This window comes from Corvus hawaiiensis, chromosome 3 (genome assembly GCF_020740725.1).
Source record: "Corvus hawaiiensis isolate bCorHaw1 chromosome 3, bCorHaw1.pri.cur, whole genome shotgun sequence".
In the NCBI taxonomy this organism is placed as follows: domain Eukaryota; kingdom Metazoa; phylum Chordata; class Aves; order Passeriformes; family Corvidae; genus Corvus; species Corvus hawaiiensis.
In genome coordinates, this window is record NC_063215.1 from 80,151,276 (window position 1) to 80,166,273 (window position 14,998).

General features: G+C 40.1%; 1 protein-coding gene across 2 annotated transcripts in view; it reads left to right on the forward strand.

Annotated features, from left to right (window-relative positions):
* The window catches only part of PRKN (parkin RBR E3 ubiquitin protein ligase), a 696,970-nt gene that overhangs the window by 561,506 nt on the left and 120,466 nt on the right, over nucleotides 1–14,998 (forward strand). For both annotated transcript variants that reach the window (XM_048296680.1, XM_048296679.1), the window contains one exon: nucleotides 10,855–10,916. In XM_048296680.1, coding sequence (XP_048152637.1) covers nucleotides 10,855–10,916 — 62 coding nt within the window. The remainder of the gene's footprint in view (nucleotides 1–10,854; nucleotides 10,917–14,998) is intronic.

Here is a 14,998-nt window from a genome sequence, read left to right on the forward strand (position 1 = left end):
AAGCAAGAAAGAAAAAGCAAATCAACGTGGTACTGTTTGATGAGGTCATTAATGAAGAGCAAATGGAATTTCAATTCTGATTTTTTTTTAAGACAATAGGTTTCTTACTGCAGATTGACCTTTGAAGAAGTAGCAATTAAATATGTCCTTTACAGGCACACAGTCTTTTTAACAAGTATTACGTTTTGTGTACGTAGTCTATTTGTTTGTTGGTACGAATACCTGTAAGCACCATTGACTTAATTGTTGCTGTGATAGTTTGCTTGAGCTGAAGAACTGCTCCACCATTTGTAGTTTTAGAGAGATTTTTAAAGACTTAGAGGGAAGGTCTTCACTATGTTGACCTCTGAGTACAGAAACCACACACGAGCATTGCTTGTCATCTTCTCTGGTGCAGCATTGCCCAAGTGCAGAGCTGAGCTTTGCAGTCTAAGTATGTGCCTGCTGACTTTGAAAGGACAGAAATCAGTACTTCTTGCTTTTGAAAAAACTTCTTTTTAAATTTTTTTCCCTGACCAATCTGTAATATTGAAGTCCTCTAATGTGTCTCTTTTTCAGCATATATTTGTTTTATCTTGCTATCTACTCATCTAGATTATTGTACAGAAAAATATCATCTGCAAACTGATGATTATTAAAATGGCATGAGTACAAGAATGCCATGTAATTTTTTTAGTTTACTTTATTTGTTTTTGCTGAGTAGGTAACTTTTTACACAAATTGTAAGGTGGCCAGTACAAGATATTTTGGTACTAAAGGATTGTCCCCCAATTTTCAAACATACAGCTGACTGATTTCATGAGAGGGTTTTGACTCTGACATGGGATTTTATGATCAATAGTGGTTAGTAATAATTGATTCTCCAGATGAAGTTGTGTGCCCCGTGAATCCTCTGCTTTTTCAGACCTGCAGACGTAAGGCATGGGACTTGAGATGACAAGTTATTCACAGGACTGTTTTATGACCTTTCTTTCTTTAAAAATTAAATCTTTTTATACAAAGGAAGATCTATGTAAATATAAGTGTACGTATACAAATTAATGAAGTTCTAAGTTTGTCTACATTGGGAAATTATGTAGGTAGCAACAAAGAAAAAAACTCAGTAATTTACTATTTACAAAAGTATTGCTCATGACTGTTGTAAAAAAATAATGAAAATGGCTATAGTAATACTCTTCTGTAGGATCTGTGAGAAAATGCTTCAACATGTTTTCACAATGCACAAGCACTATTCCAAATATAGCCTTGTATGCTTGTATTTTATAAATTACATACTCAATATTCTTCATAATATCTTTTTCTCTTTTCAATAAAGTATTTATGCATTCCAGACACCCTCCTTAGTTTTGTCTTGGTTCACATTCACTTAACATCAAAAACGAGAAAAGGTCATCTGTAACATCTAAACATTTAATTAACACAAGCGCAGTGAAGTCACTTCATACTTTGAAATCATTGTCAGTTCCTGTAAGAAAGGCTGCACTCTAACCAGCACAGGACTGTTTTTCACTGGAAGAGCTGCAGACAGCAGAAAGGTGTGGGGGGTTCCAACAATATTCCAGTTAGTTGAACAACTTGGAGGAGACTAGGAAAGTGACATAACAAATTAATGCACATTAATTACTACTAATTACAAACTAATTAGAGGACTTCAAACTTGCTAAGTTTTGTGTGAAAGTCTAGTCTGACTCCAGCCTTCTTACTACCCTGTTTCCATTCCCATTGTTACTGTACTCACTTCAGAGTTTTGCTCTTCTGCCATTGCTGCTCAATCAACAGAGTAGTCTGTGCTGTGCTGAGTAACTTGTAGTCACGTCTGGAGTCCCAGGCGCTGTCCCACTGTAGCTGAGCTTGGCTGTGCTCTGGATGCATACCTGCTATAACAAGCACCTCTGAGTTGCAGGATTCCCTAGCCGTCTTTCCATGCATGGCAGACCAGCTTGCACTTGCCTATAGATATATGTAATTGTTGCTGTATTGCAAGTCCTGCCATTAGAGTGCTGCGCTGCCAGATTTTTAGGATTATGTTTTTGAATACGGAACATTTCTCATACCTATACTAAAGTCAGGAAAAAAAAAATACCAACATATCCATTAATTTTCTAAGCATGAAGTGGTTTTCTCAAGTATTTGAAACGTTTTCTAGTGGCAAGCTTGGTTTAGCAACTAGCACTGTGAAAAGATATCCTTTGAAGGACACTGATAGATATTCATGCGTGGTTATGTTCAGAGCCCACAAAAGGGATGTACTTTTCAGAATTAACAAGTGTTGATGCAGACATAAATTCTCAGTGAGAGAAATGGAAGTTGCGCTGTGCTCATAATGTAAATGCTTAGCTTGCATGGAGCTAAATGTGACGGGGAAATTTACATGCTCCAATGTTAAGCATGTGCAGCAATGATTGGAATTGCAGCTGTTGGGTGAAATTCAAATAATCTAACTTTAAAAGTCTAAAAGTTACTTGTGTAAATCTTGCCAAGTCACCTTAAACTCCTCACTTAATGGAAATAAGAGGATATTTTTTTTGTGCCTGTCTTGGATGATGGGAATTACTCTGTGAAGGCATGTATTCCTTCTATCAACTAAAAAGGAAGCATGCAAGGAATAAATTAGACTCATGTAGCCAACATTTTAATGCTTAAATGCATTGAAATGAATTTCACACAACTATGCCATTTGGGGAAAGATGAAATTTAAAATGCAAAGCATGAAATAATGCTGCAAACGTATGGTAGAAGATGTAGCACACAACCCTGCAGTGGAGATACATATGCTTGTAACTGTGGTCAGTGAAGACATTTTGTGATTTTCTATGATTCTCTGAGTGATTCAGCCAGGGTACCTCCATCCAGGTGCTGGTAGACAGGGGTACTGGGACAGCCCCTGCTCTGAGCATTGGGCACCTCCCTGGGAATGGGCCTGAACATGGCCCTGGCTTGCCAGGGCCTTTGGCTGGGGAGGGCAGGGCTGTGGGGAGCTGAGATCAACCCAGATGCAGGTGGGTGAGGCAGGGGATGACATGGGGTTCTGGCTGGGACAGGCAGGGCTGGTGGTGCCATCAGGGCACTGACACTCATGTTACTTCTCAGCTGGCTCTATTTGAAACAGCTGTCATTTTTTGCTTCCATTTTTCCATTTTATGCAACATTAAAGGGTTGTTTTAATTTTTCCTTTGCCTTCTCTCTGAAGAACATAAGTCATACAGAGGGATAATTTTAAGAAAAAAAAACAGAAGCTAATTCTGTCTGAGAAAAAATATGTGAAGATTTGGGTAATTAAATTGGTGTTAGAATCATAATTTAATTACAAGTGTAGTTGAAAATGTGTGTTCAGACCGATTGAAATCAGGGTATTTATGATGTTAGGAGACATCAAACCATCCTTCCTAAATTTTGTTTCTTTATTCTTCTCTTGGAGATACATGTACTTATATGAACAGATTAAAAATATGTTTATGAAGAGAATACCACAATGTAAATTACAAATTTACAGTTGCAAATTTCTCTAACTTTAAATGGACCCTTCATTTGTAAGTACAGCATTTGGAGTTAAATTATAAAGCAATATGGGAATCAATTAACAACAAAATTATTCAAACAAGTGAACTTGTGTATGATGGAACATGTAGAAGCAAATAAAATGCTTAAATTTAATTTAAGTAATAAAACTTTGAATAGAGGCAAAGAAATTACTCGTTGTGACTTTATAAAGCTGCTGGTCCTTTGAACTGGGCATCATCCCTTCATTATTTTCCTGCTTAGACTTAGGCTCATTCCTAAGATATCACATTAGTCTTATGGATCTGATTGCTCTAAGGTCAATGGAGCTATGAAAGATTAAAAAGTGGTGTAGAAATATTAAATATTTGCATCAGTTTTGTATTTCTTATATCTTGCTCTGCCTTCATAGTTAGCAGTAACCTGTAACAGTCACTGTAGCTGAGAACATATGAAACACATAGGTTTGAATGTAAGCTGAAAGAGGGAACAGATAAGCAATTTAGCTGCCATTTTATTCGTCTGCAGGTGTCCTCAATCCTGAGTTTTGGCTTCTCATTGAAGCCAATTGTCCATGCTTTTGCATCATTTCCTTTCAACACTTCCGTGTGTAATTATTATTGATTTATTTGTTTAATATTCCTGTGGTTTGTTTATGTCTGTGGAAATTTCATGAAGGCTTGTACTTTTCAAATAATAATTGGTAAGAGGGAAGTGAAAAGTTTCGGTAATTGCTAAGAATATTCATTATAAGGGGTTCTGTAGTATAGAGGTGTAGGGGTTTGGTCTAAAAATACTCATTACTGTTTACCTTCTGTGAGATAAGAATTAGGAGAAATGCAAAGCAGGCACCAAACTTGAAAGAATATAAAGAAGTTTATTAACAGACCTAAAAGAAGAAAAAAAATCATACCACATCTTCAGAACGCTTCTCCTTCCCCCCCACCCCTTCTCCCTTCTCCCACTGACAATGTAAAAAGACAACCCTTGAGATGTTCAGTCTGTTTACCACGTCCATAATAACCTTGTTCAGTCCATTTAGGAAGAGGAGTCTCTCTTGCCCATGCTATGAACACATTATCACAACGAGACAGCCGCCCGGGTTGGTTCTCTGCTTGCATCATGTGAATACCTTCCCACAACTTGCAGCTTTTCCCACAACTGCTTTCGAGGGTCCACTCTTGAATTACTGGGGTATAAATTTAAGGTTGAGCCGTTCAGAAACAAAAGTTCTCTTCACCCATCTCTGGGAGCATTTCATCTCTAAGAACAGAGGCCCTCCTCCTTCCTTGGGAGCAAAGGGTCCTCCTCATCTTTATCTCTAGGACTATCTCTGGGAGCATCTCTAGGAACTGAGGTCTTCTCCTTTCCCATTTGGAGCAAAAGTCCTCACCGCTTCCATCTCTCCCTGTCCAAACTTCTCATGAAATTACAGCTGCGTCAGCATCTGCCTATCTCAGCACAGGTGCTTTTGCTCCCAAGTACAAGTTGAACGCTCCACCCCCCACGCCTTCATGAAATTGCAATGGGTACTCTGATATATCACAGCTTTACAACAGAATTTCAGCTTTAAGCATCTCCTCTTTCTCTTCCCTCAGGTTTTCAGCTCTTCACAGCACTAAAAGGGTTAATCTCACCTCGGCCTTGCAGCTGGAATGAAGCTTATCGCTGTTGGTCACATGATCTTTTGCCAGACAGCGGTGCAGCTTCAGCTGAATCTTGGCCGCACTGGAGAGGGGGAGCCGGGCTGCTCTGTCTGTGGGGGTGTTCCACGGATGGAACAGGCCCATCAGCTCCAGGATGGCCGTGGCCCGGCCCAGCCTGGCCCGAGCAGGGCCTGGGCCGGGCCCGCTGGCCCCCGCACGGGGCCCACAGCCACCTGTCCCAGTGCCAGAAACGAGAGAGAGAGAGAGAGCTGGGGGGCGGGGCGGTTTGTCTATTCTTAAGTGTGGATCACAGAGGCAGTCACAATTTTAAGTGGCTTAAAGAATTGTCCATATTCAAACTGGCCCGCTGATGGGTTCTGTTAGGTCACAGAGGAAGCTGTAAGCACCCCTTTGAAAGGACATCGCTTCCGGGACTATGCTTGCTAACCCATGACAAGAGGGCATAAAAACTAATCCTCAAAGCATTCTGTACAAAATAGCAGAAATCTGTAAAGTGCAGTTTATTTATGTCATTTGGCATGTGCTAGCTTCACATCAGAGACTTAGACAATACACTTTTCTGTAAATGTTTGGTGTGTACAGTTTGCCAGTGAACCCGTCAGGTGCTGTGCTTAACTAGTGATAATATTCAAGTTTCTATGTGTGCTTTCGTATACATTAATACGTTGATGGCTATATGGATGAATTTTTGGGTGAGATGATAAATAGTTCTTAATGGTTTTGAGCAGAATAGGGGCTTTTTTAATTCTCTTTACTTTTTATTTATGAAATTGTTATTTTTCATAACCTTTGTCTCTAGTCACAGTGCAGGAATTTAACATAATCCAACACTTTTTCAAAACTCACAGATATTTGGTAAAAAGAGGTTGCAGTGTTAGAACATGTTTTACAAAGGTCCACTTGCAGAAAAGAAGAAATGAAAAATAGAAACAGGAAACATCAGAAATATACACAGAAATATTAAAAAAAAAGAAAAAAAGGAAATTTTTTTTTTCCTGAAATTATTGCTTCTGAAATGTGACAATCTGAAATGACTTCATGCAGACAGCAGACTGTTAAGATGTGTCAGTATGATTCAATATTGTATGCATGTGACATTTCTGAACTTGTTGCTTGTCATGGGTTAGCAAAGCATAGTCTCAGAAGTAGTGTTCTTGTAAAGGGGTGCTTACAGCTTCCTCTGTGACCTAACAGAACCTATCAGCTGGCCAGTTTGGATATGGACAATTCTTTAAGCCACTTAAAGTTGTGACCGCCTCTGTGATCCACACTTAAGAATAGACAAACTCTGGGCAGAGCTCTCTCTCGTTTCCAGCGCTGCAACAGGTGGCTGCGGGGCCCGTATGGGGGCCGGCAGGCCCTGCTCGGGCCAGGCCGGGCCAGGCCACGGCCATCCTGGAGCTGATGGGCCCTGTTCCACCCATAGAACCCCCCCACAGCCCTGCTCTGTGCAGACAGAGTGGCCCGGCTCCCCCTCTCCAGTGCGGTCAAGCTTCAGCTGAAGCTGCACCGCTGTCTGGCAAGAGATCATCTGACCAACAGTGATAAGCTTCATTCCATCTGCAAGGCCTAGGTGAGATTAACCCTTTTAGTGCTGTGAAGAGCTGAAAACCTGAGAGAAGAGAAAGAGGAGATGCTTAAAGCTGAAATTCTGTTGTAAAGCTGTGATATATCAGAGTACCCATTGCAATTTCATGAAGGCGTGGGGGGTGGAGCGTTCAACTTGTACTTGGGAGCAAAAGCACCTGTGCTGAGATAGGCAGATGCTGACGCAGCTGTAATTTCATGAGAAGTTTGGACAGGGAGAGATGGAAGCGGTGAGGACTTTTGCTCCAAATGGGAAAGGAGAAGACCTCAGTTCCTAGAGATGCTCCCAGAGATAGTCCTAGAGATAAAGATGAGGAGGACCCTTTGCTCCCAAGGAAGGAGGAGGGCCTCTGTTCTTAGAGATGAAATGCTCCCAGAGATGGGTGAAGAGAACATTTTTTTTCTGAACGGCTCAACCTTAAAATTATACCCCAGTAGCTCAAGATTGGACCCTCGAAAGCAGTTGTGGGAAAAGCTGCAAGTTGTGGGAAGGGACTCTCACATGATGCAAGCAGAGAACCAACCCGGGTGGCTGTCTCATTGTAACAATGTGTTCATAGCATGGGCAAGAGAGACTCCTCTTCCTAAATGGACTGAACAAGGTTAATATGGACGTGGTAAACAGACTGAACATCTCAAGGGTTGTCTTTTTACATTGTCAGTGGGAGAAGGGAGAAGGGGTGGGGGGGAAGGAGAAGCGTTCTGAAGATGTGGTATGATATTTTTTTTCCTTTTTCCCTCTTTTAGGTCTGTTAATAAACTTCTTTATATTCTTTCAATTTTGGTGCCTGCTTTGCTTTTCTCCTAATTCTTATCTCACAGAAGGCAAACAGCAATGAGTATTTTGGACCAAACCACTACACTAAATTGGTGTTTCTGCCTGGTTACAAACCGAACGCGCTACATTGCTGGAAAGAACCATGCCAACAGTGACATAGTTTTCAAGCTCTCTCTTTGCTAGTAACGTCAGGATCTGTTGTATAATCAGCTAAGCAAGATCCAGTGAAAATCTGAACTATGAAAAGATTGAAAACTAGGTTGGGCAAGTCTCTGAAAAACAGACTATACAAAATATTGTATTTGGAAGAGGATGCAGCAGTGGATGACTAGTAACACTTAAATATGTATGTTTTTGATAGAATCATAGAATAGTTTGAGTTGGAAGAGTCATCTAGTCCAGCCCCCCCGCAATAAGCAGGGACACCTTCAAGTAGGTCAGGTTTCTCAGAGCCCTGGCCAGCCTGACCTTGAATGGGGCAACCCATTCCAGTGTTTCACCACCCTTACCATAAAAACACTTCTTTCTTATATCTAATCTAAATCAACTCTCATGCAGTTTAAAACCATTACCCCTTGTCCTTTCACCATAGGCCGCCCCTAAATAATTTGTCCCCATTTTTCTTATAAGCCTCCATCAAGTTCTGGAGGGCTGCTGTGATGTCTCCCCCAAGCCTTCTGTTTTCTGGGCTGAACAATCCCAATTCTCTCACCTTTCCTAATGGACCAGGTGCTCCAGCCCTCTGATCATCTTGGTGACCTTGCTCTGGACCCACTCCAACACACCCACATCCTCCTGATGTTCTGGGGACCCCAGACCTGGATGCAGTTACTCCAGGTGGGATTCTCACCAGAGCAGAGCAGATCAGCAAGATTCCCTCCCTCTCCCTGCTGCCCACGCTGCTTTGGATACAGCTCAGGACACGTTTGGTTTCTGGGCTGCAAGTGCTCATTGCCAGCTCATGTCCAGCCTCTCACCCCCCACCCCCAAGTCCTTCTTGGCAGGACTGCTCTTAATCCATTCATCCCCAGCCTGTATGGTAGAGAGGAGGCATGTAAAGAGTTCTTAAAGGGGAGATTATATAATTGATGTGTGAGGGCAGAATAGGATGGATTTCTGGGAGAAAAATGGTTCTCAGGAAATAATTTCAAGGAGAATGGAGAGAAAAAGTTCTTGCTAGGGAAGAAAAAGGAAACCTTCCAGTTTTAAGGAGTTTAGTGAATAACAAATTGGAAAGGATAAGAGGGAAGAAAGAAATAATTGATTGAAGTAGAAGCTGTAAGGACTCCAAAAAGCAGAATGCAGTTTAGCTGGTGTTCTAAAGCTAACATCTGTCAAAGATTAGCAGGCAGCATTACATGAAATCATAATTATCCTCTACACTTAGAAATTCTTATAGCAGTATGCAATCAATGTAGATTTTCAGGGAAAATCACATGCAGGAAAAAAATATTGCTGATTATGTAAGAACTTGAGGCTAAGAGAGAGGAACCGTGTTTTATACAATAAGTTTTGATTTGAAACACAGAGAAGACAACAGCTCTGGACTACAAGTCAGGGCATGGGTCAAGAAGTTAGTGAGACAGAGTTGGATTGAGATGTAAATCCCAGTGAGAAGACAAGGAAATGCTGTGTAGCAGCAATTCTGTGGTAGGAGTAGCAAGGACAATTAAGTACATTGAGAAAGAGAAAGAATAAACATCATGGAAAAAATGAGAAAAGAAATTTAAAGGTGATAAACGGGTTGTGCTTCTAGAAGTTGAAGAGAATAAAATCTGATTAAGAAATAATCACTTAGAGCTAAAACTCACACCCTCAAATATGTGAATATCCTTGTGCACGAGGAAGAGGTGGGTAAAAAGAAGCCTGTAAGGATATCATAGGTTTCATTAAATGGGAAGAAATACTCATATTTAACGAGAGACAAGTCATTAATAGACAACTCTTACTATATGCTTAAACCCGGGCCAACTTTAAACCTTGTCTACCTTTGTAAGGGTTTGCTGATGAAGTTGTGTAGATGGTGCATTCTTCACCTATTCCTCCACTGAATGAAGATAAGACATTTACCAGCAAAAGACTGACTTGAGTAACATTTAAATCAGTTCCCTAAGTGGAAAAATGTATGCAATTACAAGACTAGTGTCATTTTGTCTATTGTTTGGGTTTTCGCCTTTTTAGTATGCTGCTTTCAAGTGTAGCTCTTCCTTCTGCATCCCTAAGACAGCTATGCCAACAGAAATTGTGAGTGTAGGTCGTGTCTCATTGGCCTTGAGTAAAACCCTGGTGCTGGTGGAGATTTTTCTGATAATTACATCCAAATTAATTTGTATTCTTTTAATGGCAGTCATTAAGAGTGAAAGGTAACTATTTGTAGTTGCATCAGCAGAAAACCAGGTTGATAAAGATCACGGTGCCACCCATTTTCTGAGGGGAACTCTGCTCTTTATTCCTTTTAAGAAATGTTCTCTGTTCGCAAAGAGATGCTTCAATTTATGGTAAAAAGAATAAAGCCCAGATAGCTTTCTCAGTCTGCACTTTCATCCATTGTCAGGAATTAGTCTAGTAGTGTACAAAAGTCATTTACAAAAGTAGTGTTCAGCAGCCTTGGATTGCATTGCCAGGAAGGTAACCACGGTCTAAACAGGGGATTAAAGAGGCAGCTATCAAGACATATTCTTTCTTACTGGCTGGTACAGATGTGAAAGTTTGTAGTGATTGAAAATTAATCTCATTGCAAAATTCTGGCAAATCACTCCTCTGCCTGTGTTCTTGGTTTGTGTGTTAACACTAGCAGGTAACAGCCATATATATGTGAAATGGGTTATATTTGCAACAGCCAAAATTAAAGGGATCTGTGGGGCCTATGAAATCCTTCAGGGAATCAGGAAAAGCATGTATTATTCTTAGAAATGAGTCCAAACCTGTTGTGTGAATCAGAATTCAGCTTTGGGCAGCTCCAATGTTTTGATGAGAGATCCTCTTTTAACAGGCTTTTTGGCTTATACTAAGGGTTGGCAGTATCTGGCAGACAGTGCTGCCCTTTTCATCTTGCTTTTGTTTGTAGTCCTTTGGGGAAAGGGCTAAAATATTCAGAATATAACCTTTCTAAGTATTCTTGGTAGCATGCTCCAAAATGTGGAAGGATTATTTGATAGATGGCTTTCAGTATTCTGGTGCCTGCAGAGCCATGGCTAATCTTTCTAATCTTCTTTATCTAAGGTAATCTGTATATTCTATCCTCTCTGCATCTATGTGTCTTATGCTGAAACTGCTCTGACAGGAAGCTCTAAAATGCCTATTTTTTTTTTTTCTTTCCAACAGCTGGCTGCCCAGATTCCTTGATTAAAGAACTTCATCACTTCAGGATTCTGGGAGAAGAACAGGTAAGTTAGCATCTCAAAGGCAGCGTCTTAATGTCATGAAAGATAGACGCTAATGAGGCAGTTTCATCTCTCTCCAGGGAGACAGAGTGTATCTCATGACCCCCAAAGACCTGAAATGTGGGAAAAAAACCACACAGGAGTTATATGTGAGAGCTGGGGTTTTTTTCAATCTATCCGTCAGCCTTGACAGGTTATTAATTGGTACATCTGCTACCTGCCACAGTTTTTCAGCTTTTGACTACTGCAGTAAACAGACTCTCTAAAGCAGCAGACAGACAAACAATCTGACTAAGGGATTGGTACTTACAGCTACTCATGATATTATCTGTCCCTTTGTGTGTCCCTTTTTCTCTTTTAAGAGTGTTTCTCATAATTATAGCTGTACTTTGCACTCAGAAAACTATTTCTGTAGAGGCACCTAAGGAAAGCCTAAATGAAATATGCTTTACAGCACTCACAAGAAGGTCAGTTATTATTTTGTCAATAATGAAATTAACGTACAGAGGTATTGAGAAGTGGCCTTAAATTTTGAGAGACAGGTTGAATTTTCAAACCCTCAATGCTTCTGAAATTCAAGTTGTCTTTATCTCTGAAGTATCCCTCCTAAGGTAGTGGTTACAAAGCCTGACTGCCTGACACAGAGCTACAGGTGCTAGGGACCAAGGGGCTGAAAGCCCAGCATTAGTGTGTTGTACATGACAACATCCACATCTTTTAATGAACCTGGCACCAAGGGACTTACACAGGGTTGTATGAGGCCTGTGACAGAGGTAGGAGCAACTCCTGAGATGTTAATTCAAAGTCTTTTTTCATCATTTTAAAATCTGATTATATTGTCAGGAACACCCCATTGCTTCTCCTTTCCCTGTCACTCTCCCTTTTCTTATTACTGCTGTTACAATTTCTAGACTTCCGATTTTCGTCCACAACCCCCCACTTCAGTTGTTGTAGAGAGTTACAGGTCATGTTTTTCAGGCACTCAGTTTTTCCTTAGCAAGAAGGCAACATGAAGGGGAGTGTGGGAGGGTTTGTCTGACAAGAATTAAAATAAAAATAAAAATAAAAATAGATTAAAAAAAAAAAAAAAAGACAGAAAACATAATAGGCCAAAGGAGATACTGGAAGTGGGAATCTGGCAAGATTGAGGATTTAGGAAGAGGAAATAAAAGAAGTTACAACTAGGATTGATGGGGCCAAGAGACTGATTAGAGCTACCTGACAAATGGAGGGCAGAGTGAGATGAAGCTTGGGTAAAGTGAAGAGATGGGGTTGGTTCATGGAAGGGATTGGTAGTAGAAACTGGATTGATAAGGATAAGGGTCTGACAAGGAGCGTGGACCAAGGACTGGAAGGGAATGACCAAATACGGAAGCTTGCTGAAGACACTGGTAGATAAAGGAAGATCTGCACTTAAGGTGCATGAAGAGGTGAAGATAAGCAGACTAGGAAGAGTGGGACAAAAGGAGAAATTTGAGGGAAAAGTAAGGAACAGCTAAACCAAAAGGCTGCAAGTATGAGAGAGAGGACTAAATCAGACAGACTTGACAGCTCCCCTGGCAAAGCCCTGAGAATGGAGTTGTGGACTGTAGCCTGACTAATGACCCCTGACAGAGCATCATATTTAACTGATGGACTTTCTTTGCAAACAGTGAACATTGTCATGAGGCTTGAATTATTTCATTAGCCTATACAAGTATAAGGATTATTGCAAATATATTCTGTCCCTACAAAAGCATTGTTATCATGAGTCTACTGAAGACCACAGTAGCTTTTGTTTGAAGTTAGCACACTCTTTGATAGTCAGGAAATAAATTGGTACAAAACCAAGACAAAAAAAAAAATTAAAGTACATCTAAATAAAAAAGAAAGGAATTACAGGCAAAGTCCTTATTCATGTGACTATCTATTTATTTCTTATGTTTATTTAGTTAGATATTTGCTTTTTAAAAAGACCTAAAATGTGTCTTCTTCTGTTATCACGTATACTGCATAGAAAAATTCATAATTAATTATAACACTATTTTATTCAGACTCCTTACAATTTCAGTATTATAAACCATCATATATTTTCTCCAGGAAATAGCCAGAGAAATACAGGGACATGTTCCTGCTTCATATCCAATATTGATTTATTTTTAAAGTGCTTATGCATTTAAAGCCAGATTATAAAAGCAGAATGGACTATTGTGATAATCTGTTCTGATCTACTTTAGAATACACATTACATGACTTTTTTGGATTAATTCTTGTTTAAACTGCAGTTTATTGCCTAGAAAAGCATTTATTCTTTGTTTACAAATCACTTGCAGACCTTAGATCCTATTATACCTCTCAGTAGTGAAAGACAAAATATTCCCAGCCTCCTACCTTTCCACCACTCTACCAGCACCAACATGCTTCCTATGTTGCATATCTCCCATTCCTCAGAGCTCAAGCAAAAAACCCCTGGTCTCCCCCTTTTGTTCACTGAGCATTTGTTTCCAGTAAGTAAAAATATAAATAAATTGACCATGTAAATGGTCATATAAATGTAAATACTGACCATATAAAATGTTTGTTGAGGTCATTAGGAAAGAAAGGTTTTGGGTGGTTTTCAGGATCGAACCTCTTGAAAACATGTGTCTGCCTGTCTATCTGAATTGTCATTATATAAATGTAAGCATTGATGAAAAACCAATGCTGAGAAATAGAAGTGTGAAGAGTTACTGATTAATATTTCCTTACAGGAGTTGTATAATAATAATAAGACTCTTGTTCAAAATTTCCATGTCTTCTATTCCTTTAGGAACATATATTGCAGGAAATTTATTCTAGCTGGAAAATCTATCTTTTAAGGTTTAGCTGATGGCAATAAGATAGTTTTTAAAGAGGGAATCAGTTTTTAGGCTTTATGGAAAGACACAGTCATAGTCTGCCTGGTGAAATAGAAGAGTACAAGCTTCCCTGGTACATGATATGCATTGGGGATACCTAATTTACCACATAAAACCAGCTTCCAGAGTAATTGGCTTAAAAGGCAACACCAATACACTCAGCAACAGATTGCTACCCTACTTGACCTTTTGAGAAGGTGCCAGAGAGTCTGACCCAGGAAAAGTCTCCAGGAGCAGCTTTGACTGGCTTTTTTGGACCCCCTTTTCACAGACTCTCCCAGTCCACAAAGGTCTGTACAGGACAAAGAGAGTCTCCTGCACATGGAGTCCCAGGAAGGGTAAAGCCTGAAGCTTTCTAATTGCCCAAAGCTCTGCTGCACCTTCTCTTGCCATTTGCTCTCACTTTTCATAATCCATCATTTTCCCCTAGCTTAATGAGTGCAGCCCAATTTGCTGGCTAACTCCTCCATTTCCTAAGTACCTGAGATACAGTCAGGATTGGGTTGAAAGATTTATTAAGTGGGGAGCTACTGAAAAATAGCACAATGTAAGAAAGTCTCCTGCAGTAGCCATTTGCCCTGTCAGGCTGGCTGTCTATACAAGTAAATGTTTCTACAAGTGGTGATAGTACAAGCTGCTTACAAAAATATGCTAAAAATGCACCAAGTATGGGCTCTGTTCAAATACAGTCGAGGGCAGGTAATTCTACAAGCCAATGCCAGAGACAGCAGAGAAAACACTCTAATTCAAACATAAACACAATATACCAGCCTAGCAAGATGACTTGCAGTGAACTGTTATGGAGTCTCCCTAATGACTCTATGAGAAACTTCCCTCTTGTCCCCAAAGTGATAAAAAAAATCTTGTTTAATTGTTTAAATGGAATATTGTGATTCATGAATAAAATAGCAGCCACATCTGAAGGCTGGAAGGGAAAACAAATAACGCGAGAGCAAGCAATCTGCTGCTATACCTGAGTGCCCCCAACAGGTCGCAGCACAGATGAAGCAGATGACTTGCTAGTGACAGAAAAGGAAGCTGCTAAGTAATGTATAGCTGCGCTTCTCTGTTACATCATCTGCTCTGACAACTTTGCAGGATGTATTGGCCAGTTCCTTGATATTTTGACAGGGGAATGATCAATTTTAACAGATCTCTCCTATCAGCTGCTAGTGAAATATCATATCACTGCTCACTTTTTTTTAGAAA